Below are 13,875 nucleotides of genomic sequence, written 5' to 3'. Positions count from 1 at the left end.
TGGTGGAGGTGGATCCGACTCACGTTTTACTGCTTAAGTCATCATTATTTACCTTACCATTACTTAGGCCGTTTGGGTACGGTAAACTCAAGGAACGCAAACAAAAACAGTAGTTACCCATTACCTAATGCTTACTTTACCGTTCCTTAAGCAGTATGTGTCCCCTCAAGTAAAGTAATGCATCAAAAACAGTAGTTACCCATTACCTAATGCTTACTTTACCATTCCTTAAGCAGTGTGTGTCCCCTCAAGTAAAGTAATGCATCTAAAACAGTAGTTACCCATTACCTAATGCTTACTTTACCATTACTAAAACAGTAGTTACCCATTAACTAATGATTACCTCAATTACAAACAAACAAACAAACACTGTTGATGACAATGACGGATCTACAGCCACTGAAGTTTTACATTTTTATTGAAACAAGGATGAACATAAAAAAAAAGAAAATGTAAATAAAAACGACTTTTTATTAAAAAAACCTAAAAACAAGTGCAAAGCAAAAAAACATCCATTCCTTCCTCACTTCCCCTTTGGATTAATGGATAATAGTCCTCCATTCGTCTTTAAGTCCTGGACCTTCCCCTCTAAATGTTGGTCCTTTATGGCAGACTTACACATCTCAGAGAAACGGAGAAGGGTCTCCCCCTTCTTCAGTGTTCCCCGGATATCTTGGAAGATGCCCGGGTTCACAGCATGCAGTTCTGCAATTCCTGCAGTGTCGGTAATGGTTTTGCGGTCCACTCCTACCGCTCTGTAAGCCGCCGTTTTATTGTTGCCCTTATTCACCGCCTCAAGAACACGCTTGTAGCGGGTTATGGCGTCTTCTGGGGTCAGGACTGAAACAGAAAAAAAGACAAATATTTAACTATTTAACAACAGTACTTTGTTGTTGCCTATCCTAATGATGTCTGTAGTGCAGAAATCAGTTTGGATATGGGTTTATTAGTATTGATAATATTCTTGTACTAGTGTTATATAGTGGTAGTGTAATCCTTACATACAAAATTGTGTAATGAATTGGTGTAGTGTAAAGCAGCCGCGGCGTTATGGGTGGGCCTACTGGGCCTAGGCTCACCCACTCTGTCACTGGGCCCACCCATTCATTGATCAAAAATGACTGGGCGAAAATATATTTTCCAACATTTTTATTTTTGATTATCAAAACTAACGATTACATAATAAAATAAGAGCAAACATGTGTTTCCCTTTAAACTTAGAAATGTAAAAGCAACAAGAATTAATGTAATCAGGCAACGTAAAATGTGAATTTGGACCGAACTCATAGTGGAAGCGCTGGAGCAAACACATCGTAGAACGTCTCGCGGGCGCGCGCAGATGGAGGACAGTGGACTGGACAGACACAAAAAATATACCGCACTCACTAACGATGTCACAACAATCGATGTTCAGGTTTTCATTTTAAAGAGTAAGACGACACAGCAGGTGCCGCCTTAGAGAGACGAGAGTGTGTTTAATGTTGGGCCCCGCTGAGCTCAGTCCCTCTGCGGGACGTAGCACCCGTTGCAGGTCAACAGAAAATAGCATCCCAGTGCCGGACCTCTCAGCCATAGATGACCCGGCGGCTACACAGCCAAAGCTCATAAAGTACCCTCAGACACTTTTCGGACAAAAGAAAAGGAGCTCCGCTGCCCACTGGTATGACAAGTACACATTCTTGGAGTATAGCATTAGCAAGGACAGTGTGTTTTGTAAAATATGCCGGCATTTTAGTGAGGGGCCGGCGGAGAAGATACATTCAGTCGCCATGGTTACAGGGACTGGAAACATATCGACTATGCTCTCAGTAAACACGAATGCAGCGCAGCTCATGCAATAGCTATGGAGAGAAATACAAACTACAGACAGTGCGAGAAGTCTGACCATGGAACCATCCTCCATCAGCTACTCAACCCAGAGGGCCGACAGGGAGAGATCATTGAGAAAAATCGGGAACACGTAAAGTTTTAACGGACATAATTGTCACGTGTGCAAAGCAAGAGATTCCTCATTTCATATTGAGACTAAATATCTAGGGAAATGATTAAGAAACGTAGAGCTAAAATGTCATGCCATTTGAAACTACCAGAGCGCACCCAGACGCGGCAGGCATTCTCCAGCCCACATCAGCAAAGCTTATGAGTGTGAAGCAACAGTATCTGCTGCCCAGCTGCTTTAGGATGAAACGTATACTTCAGCTCATGAAAGCTCTGCAGTATCAGAAGGAAGTAGCCTAATGATAAATCTGCAGCCTCTGAAAAGTGCCGCGTCAGAGAACCAGTGCCTTTTACGCACGGCCGCTCACTTCGCTCGATCCGCTAAAGGACAGCAGGCTGCAATCTAACCACACAGACACACATCAGGTGCTCGGTCATTATTCCATATTCTGCCGTTGTATGCTCTTTGTTTCTAAACGTATCAATGTATTGTGAACCAAAACTAAATAACATGCAGTATAACATTTATTTTCACTCATTGCGGCGTGCCGCTTAATCATTTAAATAATATTTAAGCTTCTCATAAGTGAAAATGTTTAAAAGAGAAGGGTTTTGAAAAAGTGTCTTTACTATAGGAAATATGCATTACACAGTTGCCTACAATGATATGCAGCCATTTATTTTTATTACATTTTTGTTAACGAGAAACATCTATTAGAACAGGCCCAGCCGAAATTACATTGGCCCACCCACAATTGAAATCCTGGCGCCGCGGCTGGTGTAAAGGTATTACTAGTCGTGTAGCTTTGCTCAAAGTAATGTTTAAATGTTAGTTATTGTGTTTGGGGTGTGTACCTTTATATACAGAAGTTAGGTTTGGGCAATCAGCTCTACTTTTATCCAATCATGTTTAATAGAGATAACTGATAAGACGATCCACAATGTGGATTTAACGCTATATCGAGATTGCTCCGTTTCTAATTTATAACGCATCAATATTGCCAAGTTTGAGCCTGGCATGCTCATGTCTCAGCAGCCTTTAAATGGAACAGTTTGGAGAAGCTGCTCTCCCTGTTTTTTTTGAAAGATCTGACACTGCAGGTTAATGTGAGCGTGCAGAGACCAACAGAGATGGAGTTGTTTGGAAACACTGGTCTCACTCTGAACAGAGCGACATCACGGCATGTTCTGTTTAACATTATAGGCCTACTTATATTCAGGGATGCAAACACATGTATGGTGAAAAAAGAGAGAACTATTCGAAACAGAAAAAACAGCGTAATATACCATCTGACAAAGGCCTGCGCTATAATGCTTCAATTAACTGGCTATTCTTTATAATATACTCTGATCAATAGGAGACAGAGATGTTCAGTTACAAATCAAGGGTTTTTATTATTATTTAGATCAGGGGTGGGGAACTTTTTTCTCTCAAGGGCCATTTCAATTTTTACAACTTTCTCCAAGGGCCGTACAAATTATTGAACTCAATTTCTGCTTAAAAATACTAAAATCACAGCTCATTCATTTCGCCTTTCTTTCATGCTGTGCAAAGAAAAAGCAACCTCTTAATCCAGATATTTTACCATGACTCGCGCATGCATGCACGTGCACGGTGTGGCATGACCACCAAAACAGAAAGATATGGACACAAGATGTGTGCAAATTAGTTTTTAAATGTTGAAGTTAAATGCATCAATCTGGTGCACTTTGAGAGCAACATGAAGAGATCTATGGACACATCTCCCAACACCCATATGAAACAGACCTGGAAGCAGATTTCTCTTTTTCTTTATGGATATTTTACAAATCACTCCCCTTTTAAACTGTATTCTTGTTATTTAAAAAAACGTTTTTGTTACTGTCAAAGTATTTTATACCTGTTTTTCATTTAGTCTCTTTTTTTATATAACTATAATGATCATATCAAGGTGTGCCTTTTCCTCACTGAGCTGAGGTTCTTTGAGCCTCTCAGTCTGTCAGGAGAGAGCTCTCTTCCACCTGGTTGTAGAAGAAGCTCTTTATAGCTAGCTAGCTAACCAGATGCTAATAACAACAGATCGCCAATGGGCTTACAACTAAAGACACAGCCACGCAAAAACTGCAGCATGTATAAGGCATCCTTATGAAGTGCTGGAGCGGCGTTCTGTTGTCCGTCAGTCTGTGAGTCGGACCCCCCACGCCCCCAAAAAACTCTTCGGTTCTCCACGAATTACACAAGTCACCCAAATCAGCGTTAAAAGGTTAGCCTGTTTTAATTTTGAACGCAAAAAACAATGCTGTGTTAAAATAAAATACTCTCGTTTCTAGCGCCCTAATGTCATTTACTTATTTAACAATTTAACTAATTTAACCCATAAGAACCCAGACCCATTTCTACTTTTGGGGAAATTAAGGGGAACATAATTTAGACTAAATAGACCACATTTCTGACAATGTCACATTGAACTTTAATGGTAAAGTAACTCTTATTTATAACTTAACGAATGAGGAGGATTTTTTTATTTAAATTTGTTTGAACATTCTTTGAATTGAAGAATAAAGAATATATTAACTAAATATAATTGGATCAGCTAAATTAACTGAGCAGATCATAATCATATTTCTAATTGTGACATGTGTTACTCCAGATTTACTGTGAAAGTTTAAGGTTAATGTCCCGATGTGACATCAGTGTCACAGAGATTTTTATCTCATTTGTTTCATATCAATTTGATCAAGAAATGTTAACAGGTTAAATGTAACAAAGGACATGTTATGTAAGCATTTTCATTCTTAAATGGCTTGATTTGTACCTTTAGCAACCAAAAACAAGCCTCTGAAATGTAGCTAGTTCTGTCACATGTGTTAGCCCAGCACATGACCCACCAGACTGTTCAGGGTGTGTCACTTAAGGACTTTATGAGATAAAAACAAGTCTAAAGCTGTATAAGGAACTTTACAGAACATTTAAATGTCATGTAAGCGCTTTGAGCTCCAGGAAGGGGCTTTATAAATGTAATGTATTATTATTATTATTATTATTATTATGTAACAACTGTGTCACGGTGGGTCCTCGTGGTTTAGCTAGCAACCTCAAATCAGATAGCACTGAACAAAAAGTGTAATACATGTGTCAATTGAGATGATTTCGCGAAGCAGTGTTACTAATTTTTCAAATAAAAAAGAAATTTCAATTCATACTTACATTCTGACAACAAACGCTTGCGGGACCCCATCTTCTTTCGTTTGCTTCTCCTAATGTCCATTTCAGCCGAGATGCACGTGACAGGCTCATGGCCAATCGTAGCACGTGAATGCTATGAAGGGGCGTGTCTTGCGTAGTGCTCCAGCCGGATCCCGATTTGCAGCGCATTAACACTTTATTGCGGTTTTAATATTTTAATTGTATATCAGTGAAGATACAGAAGCTGTGCTTTGTCAATTTAACAAGGAAGATGAAATACCTGATTCAAAACATCAAAACTATTGGTTTGAATCGTGTGAACAAGAAATGAGGATCAGGGTGCTAGGGCGCTCGTGCGCTCCGCGGCGGAGTTCGCTGTGCTTCAACTTCCGGGCTGGCCCGGCAGCGGCAGTACATCTTGAACTACGCTGGGTGTTACCCCTAGATTCCACCGGGTCCGTCTGCGCCGCGTTGCGGTTTTGGTCCGGCCTCCTCCGGCGTCATACCCTACCAGGCGCGTTTCAGAAGCATTTCAGAAGCGGAGCGTCTTGCCTGCCGGCTCGCAGTTTTTGTTGATTTGGGCATATTTCCTGGACAGGCTACTTTGTACAGACAAAGTTAATAATAACTGTAATATTCCAGTTATAAACGACATGAATCAAAGATGTGTTGCTGTATTTTAGTGGTAAAAAAATGCATTCATCATCATAATTATTCTATATATATAATTTACACAGTGCCTGTAAACCGGAGGAGAACGCTGGCATTTCTACGGAGGGATAGGGTCTGCAAAATTAGTTTGTGTGTGTGTATATATAGCTCTGAAAGTTCCACTTCCTGCCTGCCCGACGTAACGTTACGGCTGCGCCGCGACAAAAATAGGATTCGATCCTAATTTTAGAGGAGCCCTGCGCCGAGCCGCTTCTGGGACGCTTCTGAGCCGTAACGCGCCGCGTGTGGTGGAATAGCACCCATTGACTAGAGTGGCCGCGATCGCCGTGAGTACCGCGGGGCAGCCGTAACGCGCCCGTAACGCGCCCGTAACGCGTCGCAGACGGACCCGGTGGAATCTAGGGGTTAGGGTTTGTGGACGGGCCGCAGTAACGCAGTAGTAACGCCGCAGTAGTCTATGGTTTTAGGTTATCATGACACTGCACACCAAACAGACTTTTAATGAAAATGGAATTGCTTCAAGGAAAAATGAAATGCAAACTCTGCAAAAAGAGGAGGAAACTGGAGAAACACTCAAACGTCGACGGACTGCAGTGGTAAGTCTTACATTTTTAGCACGGGTTTTAACGATGACTTCCTCTGTTTACTGATATGTCATGTTACAAAGATAAGTTCTTTATCAGGAAAAAAGGACTTTACGATTGGTCTTTTGTAGGAAGTGCCGACGTAAAAAACACCGAGGGAAAACGACAAAGAAGTCAGTGAGGTGTGTGTCCCTGTTTGAGAAGAGCAAATGATCCTTGTTCAGCTGGATGAAATACATTTACAGGTAATATTAATTCATCAATAATATCAGTCATTTCCTCAGAGCACAGCAAATGAATGCCTGTAAGTATTACGTTTATTTTAAGCATGTTGACTGTTGTTTAACATTGCCGATATCTAAATGCTAATTTCAGTTAGCGCGTCAATTCCGTTATCCATTATATGTTAGCATTGAGCTAGCGGACTAAATGCTAGTTATTTGGCAATTCACAACGCAGGCGGCTTGGAGGTGTGGCGGGGCACATTGGCGTCGCTTTCACAGGAACTACAGGTATCCCTTGAAAAAGAGATAGTTGATCTCAATGGGATTTTTCACCTGGTTAAATAAAGGCTACAAACAAACTGCGCCGGACTCTGATGACAATATTCAAGAGTTATTTCCCTCGGCATTATGAACGCGCATCTAACCCACGGGACCGCGCCACCCGGCACGTTCATGTTACGTGTTCAGTACTACATGCGTTTTACCCATAGACTGTATATATAAAGGTTTTACCTTTACCCATGGATGCACAATAAGAACGAACCCATATCGCCTTACCGTTCGGGTGTTCAGAGCAGAGCTCCCTGTTGGAGCAGCAGAGCGTGATGTGAACAAAAAAATGTTTCTGTTGCAATATTATTTAAGGAATCGTTGAGCTAGCTAACTAGCATACATTGTCACTATCTGCTAACATTAGCTTTAGCCTTCGTTTTCAAATTTTTTCATAGGCTATAAACAGAGGTGGTATAAGTATAGATCAGGGGTAGCCAACACGGTGCCCGCGGGCACTTGGTCGCCCGCAGGGGCAACTTGAGTCGCCCGCGGGGCATGTTCTAAAAATAGCTCGCCAAGCAAATCCAAAATGTATAAAATACACAAAACAAAAAAGGAAATGTAATTAAAAGAATCTACCCTATGCATAAAGGAAACCTAAATCATAGCGAACTCTATCTACTTACTACAACTCTATATCTATCTAACACCCCTCCTCCCCCCACCCCCAAAATGAAGATCGACCAATCACGTTCTTGCTTGATTTGCGGGACCAGCGTTGCAGTCTGGAAGAAAAGGCACCTCCCCGCTGATTTCCCTTCTGGCAGAATCTACACAACACATCAGCCCCATTGAACAGCCTGTCATGCAGCCTGTACAGCACATGAGGGGCAGAGCTTTACTCTGTGTGCTGCAACTTGCATATATATTTATTGCACTTGACGCACACACACATGGCGTAATTTCCACCTGGGACAGGGGGGAAATGTCCCCCGCTCTTTTCGAAATCCCGTTTGTGTCCCCCCACTTTAAAAATATGTTTGTTTTTTTTCATCGCCACGGAGGAGCACACAGCCTCTGTGAGCGAGCGAGACAGAGAGAGAGAGCGAGCGAGAGAGCTAGGGAGGGAGAGAGCTGGGGGGAGGGAGGGAGGGAGGGAGAGAGAGAGAGCTAGGGAGAGCATACCTTTATCTATTTAATATAGATAAAGTAAGAAATCATTCCAATGTGTAAAGGACAGTAAAAAAAACAAAAAACAGTTTAAAGGGGAGTGATTAGTAAAATAAGCATACATAAAAAGAAAGCATGCTAACTAGGTAACATAAGATCAGAATAAACCAGTTTGAATGATTTGTTATTGGTTGTGATCATATTCTAAAGATGTTTGGATTATTGAAAAGTTTACAGCTCTCTTTCATCTGAGTGTTGAGAGCTGTATCCATCAATTCATCTGGGGCTCAGAGTGCTCCAGATTGATGCATTTCACTTCAACATTTAAAAATAATCTTCACGGGGGTGCATGCCCCCCGACCCCCCTAGAGGAGGTGAGGACCCCCCTAGAGGAGGTGAGGACCCCCTAGAGGAGGTGAGGTCCCCCCTAGAGGAGGTGAGGACCCCCTAGAGGAGGTGAGGCCCGTCCACCCCCAAATAAAGCAGGTTAAAATAATTAAATTGCATGCATGTTCTTTTAGTAAACACTGCAAACGGGTCCCACAGACCCAAACAGCACACAAAGGTTAAAGGTCAGCATATCATAATGTTAAAATGTGCTAAATATATACACTGCAAAAAAGAAAGAAAAAGAGGAGTAAAAGTAGCCCCCGACTTGTTTTATTTTTTAAAAGTAGCCCTCACCCTAAAAAAGGTTGGTGATCCCTGGTATAGATCTTGTACTTGATTAAAAGTAGAAGTACTCAGATCTTGTACTTGAGTAAAAGTAGAAGTACTCAGATCTTGTACTTGATTAAAAGTAGAAGTACTCAGATCTTGTACTTGAGTAAAAGTAGAAGTACTCAGATCTTGTACTTGAGTAAAAGTAGAAGTACTCAGATATTGAACTTGAGTTAAAGTAGAAGTACTCAGATCTTGTACTTGAGTAAAAGTAGAAGTACTCAGATCTTGTACTTGATTAAAGTAGAAGTACTCAGATCTTGTACTTGAGTAAAAGTAGAAGTACTCAGATATTGAACTTGAGTTAAAGTAGAAGTACTCAGATATTGAACTTGAGTAAAAGTAGAAGTACTCAGATCTTGTACTTGAGTAAAAGTAGAAGTACTCAGATCTTGTACTTGATTAAAAGTAGAAGTACTCAGATCTTGTACTAGAGTAAAAGTAGAAGTACTCAGATCTTGTACTAGAGTAAAAGTAGAAGTACTCAGATCTTGTACTTGAGTAAAAGTAGAAGTACTCAGATATTGAACTTGAGTAAAAGTAGAAGTACTCAGATCTTGTACTTGAGTAAAAGTAGAAGTACTCAGATCTTGTACTTGAGTAAAAGTAGAAGTACTCAGATATTGAACTTGAGTAAAAGTAGAAGTACTCAGATCTTGTACTTGAGTAAAAGTAGAAGTACTCAGATCTTGTACTTGAGTAAAAGTAGAAGTACTCAGATCTTGTACTTGAGTAAAAGTAGAAGTACTCAGATCTTGTACTTGAGTAAAAGTAGAAGTACCAGAGTGTAGGAATACTCTGTTACAGTAAAATTCCTGCATTCAAAATGTTCCTCAACAAAAAAATGGGTTCAGAATGTTTCAATGTGTGATTATTCTAATAGCTTAAAAATACATGCGTAGATGCTCTGATATAGGGAAACTTGATAGATAAAATTAATTAGCAACATTAAAATATTCTGTTTCATTTTGAGTAATAACAAATGTCTAATGTGAATTATATAATTAATACATTAGCCACTGGTGCTGAATGCGTTCGTCTTCATATGTTTTTGTTCATATTTAGTAATTTTATATTGATCTTTAACAGATTTTCCCAGGGACTGCAGCTAAGGCAAATTGACATGCTGCAGGATGGCGTGGCAGGAAGCAGTCGCACGCTGTCAACAATTAGCCAGAAGTTGAGGAAGGTCTGCAAGAGTGCAATCAGGAGGAGAGAAAGGAGGGGAAAGCAGAGACTTGGAGGACCAAACGAATTTGTCATGCTGGACGAAAGCAACTTCTACCACAAAAGGAAGGTGTGTATAAACTACAGAGCCTTAGCCTTTGGCCTCACTAAAACTAAAACCTTTGTTTTTCAAGGTGAAATAATAACATATCTTTTAAGGTCAGAGATTAACAAATGACTGAGCAAAGTAATGTCATTGTATAATTGTGTCATTCACACCCTTATGACTGGCGTGCTTAGGCTTCCAAGACAGAGTATACATTAGAGAGAGCCAGCTCCACAGTGTATACACAGTCAAATAACAGAAAAAAGGAATTTAGAAGCTAAGAAGTATCTCATCCAATCAGATCATTAATCAATAAGGAAATAAATCCTTATTCTTACATTTTATTACTAACATTTTAAAAGTGCATAATCTATTTATATATCATCTAATTCCAATATCTATCTCACCTTTTCATGTTTCTTGCAGCAAAATAAGCAAACTTTAACTTTTCTGTTTGTACCACTACATTTTAATATTTTTCTCTTCTTTTTTGAGAAAGGAAGTGAATATTTTTAAATTGTAAAAGAACGCAAATAACAAACACATTTGACTTTTGTTTATCAATTGAAATTACTGATGTTTATTTTTATATAATTGTGTTGTACTGCTTTATTACAGTATGGTAGGGGAAGATTCGGTCCTACGTGGAGGAGGAGAAAATGGGTCTTTGGTATGCTGGGCATCAGAGGAACAAGGAGAAGACCTATCCTGAGGCTGGTGAAACAAAGATCAAGGCGCCACTTAATTCCTCTGGTCACAAAATACGTTCGCCAAGGGACCACGGTGATAACGGACATGTGGAGGGCATACATCACTGCAATCGCAGAAAGTGGCTTTGTAACTACTGTTTTTGATGCATTACTTTACTTGAGGGGACACATACTGCTTAAGGAATGGTAAAGTAAGCATTAGGTAATGGGTAACTACTGTTTTAGATGCATTACTTTACTTGAGGGGACACATACTGCTTAAGGAATGGTAAAGTAATCATTAGGTAATGGGTAACTACTGTTTTAGATGCATTACTTTACTTGAGGGGACACATACTGCTTAAGGAATGGTAAAGTAATCATTAGGTAATGGGTAACTACTGTTTTTGATGCATTACTTTACTTGAGGGGACACATACTGCTTAAGGAATGGTAAAGTAAGCATTAGGTAATGGGTAACTACTGTTTTTGTTTGCGTTCCTTGAGTTTACCGTACCCAAACGGCCTAAGTAATGGTAAGGTAAATAATGATGACTTAAGCAGTAAAACGTGAGTCGGATCCACCTCCACCAGTTGATCCAGTGTGGGACCCAAGCCAGCCGAAGATGGCAGGTTTAAAAGTGCCCTGCTGCAGCGGACCATTGCTTCAATCAAAGTCTCCCAGGAACTCCTCATTAAGTAACCATTAACGAATGATTCGTTAATGCAGTACCCCCCAGTCTGTTTACCAGTAACTAACCATCAGTTCCTCAATCGCAGTCCCTGAGGAACTACTCATTAACTAACCATTAACTATCTAGTAGTTCCTCAGTAACTAAGCAGTAACTAAGCACATTTTGTGTACCTTATTGTAAAGTGTTACCCTACTGATTAATCGACTATTTGGGGACAGCCTTAATTGTTAGTTCCACAGACAGTCTCTGGTTTAAACAGGTATCTGCGAAGATTAGTCAACTAATCGCCTGAAATGACAACTATTGGATCGACTACAATAATCTTTAGTCGTGGGCAGCCCTACACATGATATTAAAGAACAGTTTAAATGATCAGGTTATATACAATCTGAATCCTCTTCAGGTCAGGTTACAGTAGAAACTCTTACTTTGTGTCTGAGGGTCCAGGTTCATCTCTGAAGTCTGGAGGGTCCTCTTTAGACCGCTCACCCTTCAGAGACAGACAGCTGGAGACTGGAGATGTGTCCTCTTTCTCTTCTTTTAAATCACTCATCTTCTCCAGTCTGAGAGATAAACCAGTAACACTGGAGACACACACAATATAATAACACACCTGATTCAATCATGAAATGATAAACTTGGTTAAAAGTTAAAACACATTAAATGAGTCAGACTTCAGACAGGCCGCTCTCCTGTCACATGTTATGAAACTCTGAAGGCTCAAAAACCAAGAAATAAAAAAATGTTCCCAACATTTGAAGAGGTCTCATTGGACTCTAGGAAATATATATTTATGAACACATTATGTTCTCACATCCAGTATAACAGAGTAAATAGTGTGTTAAAAAGCAGATCCTGGTGTTAACACTCACCCTGTTGTCCTCCTGCTCTGTCGAAGTGTAAAATGGTGTCTGGCAGTTTGACTTCCTATTTTCAACCGTCCTCCCTGTCTGCAGCTCCTCCCTTTGTTTCATTACCAGCTGAACAGGTTCATGTTCAACCCTTTATGGAACCTTCCCTGGTGGTAGTTGATCTATTATATCAATAATGAGTTTAGTATCTAAAGTATCTAAATCTCTAAGGTACCCCAAACTCAAAATGCACAATAAAGGTTCATTCTAATTCTAGGTTTGTTTAGGATATTGGTTTAGCAAACTCTATAAACAAGTTAAGACCTCCAGCCAACACAATGACACACAGGACCACAACTTAGGAACATGTCAAATCAAAACATATAGATCAGAGAAAATACAATTACTCACAGTATGTATAAACTAAAAATGAAATAAAATGTATTAAAATGTTTCTGATAATCAATCTATGTTTATTTATATAGCCCAATATCACAAATGTTACATTTGTCTCAGTGGACTTCACAGTTTGTACAGAATATCAGTATGACAATACGACACCCTCTGTCCTTAGACCCTCTGTCCTTAGACCCTCTGTCCTTAGACCCTCTGTCCTTAGAGCCTCTGTCCTTAGACCCTCACATCGTACAAGGAAACACTTCCAGAGAAACCCCACAGTTTAAAGGAACATGGGAGAAACCTCAGGGAGAGCAACAGAGGAGGATCCCTCTCCCAGGACGGACACACGTGCAATAGATGCCGTGTGTCAATCAAAGAGATAATACATTTCACAGCGTAGGTAGACCACATGTTTGGAAATGCTTGTGTCTATAATAAGAAGATGAATCCACGAGGATGTCAACAATCCTGTGGGAGCCATCAGGGAAGTAGTATGATGAGAGTCAGGCAGGACCACAGAGACAGGTTCAGCCACGACTCGAAGTCCAGGACTCAAATCAGGACTCAGGACTCAGGACTCAGGTTCAGCCACGACTCGAAGTCCAGGACTCAAATCAGGACTCAGGATAGAGGATCCAGGACGCAGGACCACAGCAACAGGTTCAGCCACGACTCAGGATCCCGGCGTAGATATAGACAGCAAAAATACATTTGGGGGAAGCTGTGTTATTCGGAACATGAGAGTACACAGGTACAGACAGACAGAAGGAAGAAGTAAGGTGTTTAATAAAATGCTTTCAAAATGAATCAGAGATCTGTTTACAATGTTTAAAATAAAACTCCAAAGAAAGGTGTTCTTTAACCTGTCTCTACCTTCCTGTGGATCAACATCCACATATCATCCATAGGAGACACAACATCTACATATCATCCATAGGAGACACAACATCTACATATCATCCATAGGAGACACAACATCCACATATCATCCATAGGAGACACAACATCCACATATCATCCATAGGAGACACAACATCCACATATCATCCATAGGAGACACAACATCCACATATCATCCATAGGAGACACAACATCCACATATCATCCAGAGGAGACACAACATCCACATATCATCCATAGGAGACACAACATCCACATATCATCCATAGGAGACACAACATCCACATATCATCCAGAGGAGACACAACATCCACATATCAT

At 40.4% G+C, this 13,875-nt stretch overlaps 1 protein-coding gene and 1 pseudogene across 1 annotated transcript; both read right to left on the bottom strand.

Annotated features, from left to right (window-relative positions):
• Positions 1–11,969, bottom strand: part of LOC117497551 — a 112,312-nt pseudogene extending 100,343 nt beyond the window's left edge.
• LOC117497571 (coiled-coil domain-containing protein 106-like) lies at positions 442–5,166 on the bottom strand. The gene is made up of 2 exons (XM_034149539.1): positions 5,126–5,166; positions 442–840 (listed from the first exon to the last, which is right to left on the bottom strand). The coding sequence occupies exons 1-2, from the start codon at positions 5,154–5,156 to the stop codon at positions 524–526; spliced, it is 348 nt and encodes a 115-aa protein (XP_034005430.1). The 5' UTR covers positions 5,157–5,166; the 3' UTR covers positions 442–523.
• Positions 11,970–13,875: the final 1,906 nt, after the last annotated feature.

Source organism: Trematomus bernacchii, unplaced genomic scaffold (genome assembly GCF_902827165.1).
Source record: "Trematomus bernacchii unplaced genomic scaffold, fTreBer1.1, whole genome shotgun sequence".
Lineage (NCBI taxonomy): Eukaryota > Metazoa > Chordata > Actinopteri > Perciformes > Nototheniidae > Trematomus > Trematomus bernacchii.
Note: the sequence above shows the minus strand (reverse complement) of the source record. Positions and strands in the feature narration are given on the sequence as shown.

What these genes read in the sequence shown, in the direction of transcription:
- LOC117497571 (XM_034149539.1), bottom strand. Translation starts at nt 5,156, where the DNA reads ATGGGGTCCCGCAAGCGTTTGTTGTCAGAAT. An exon ending in CAAGCGTTTGTTGTCAGAAT is followed by an intron (nt 841 to 5,125) that starts GTAAGTATGAAT and finishes TTTCTGTTTCAG; the next exon opens with TCCTGACCCCAGAAGACGCC.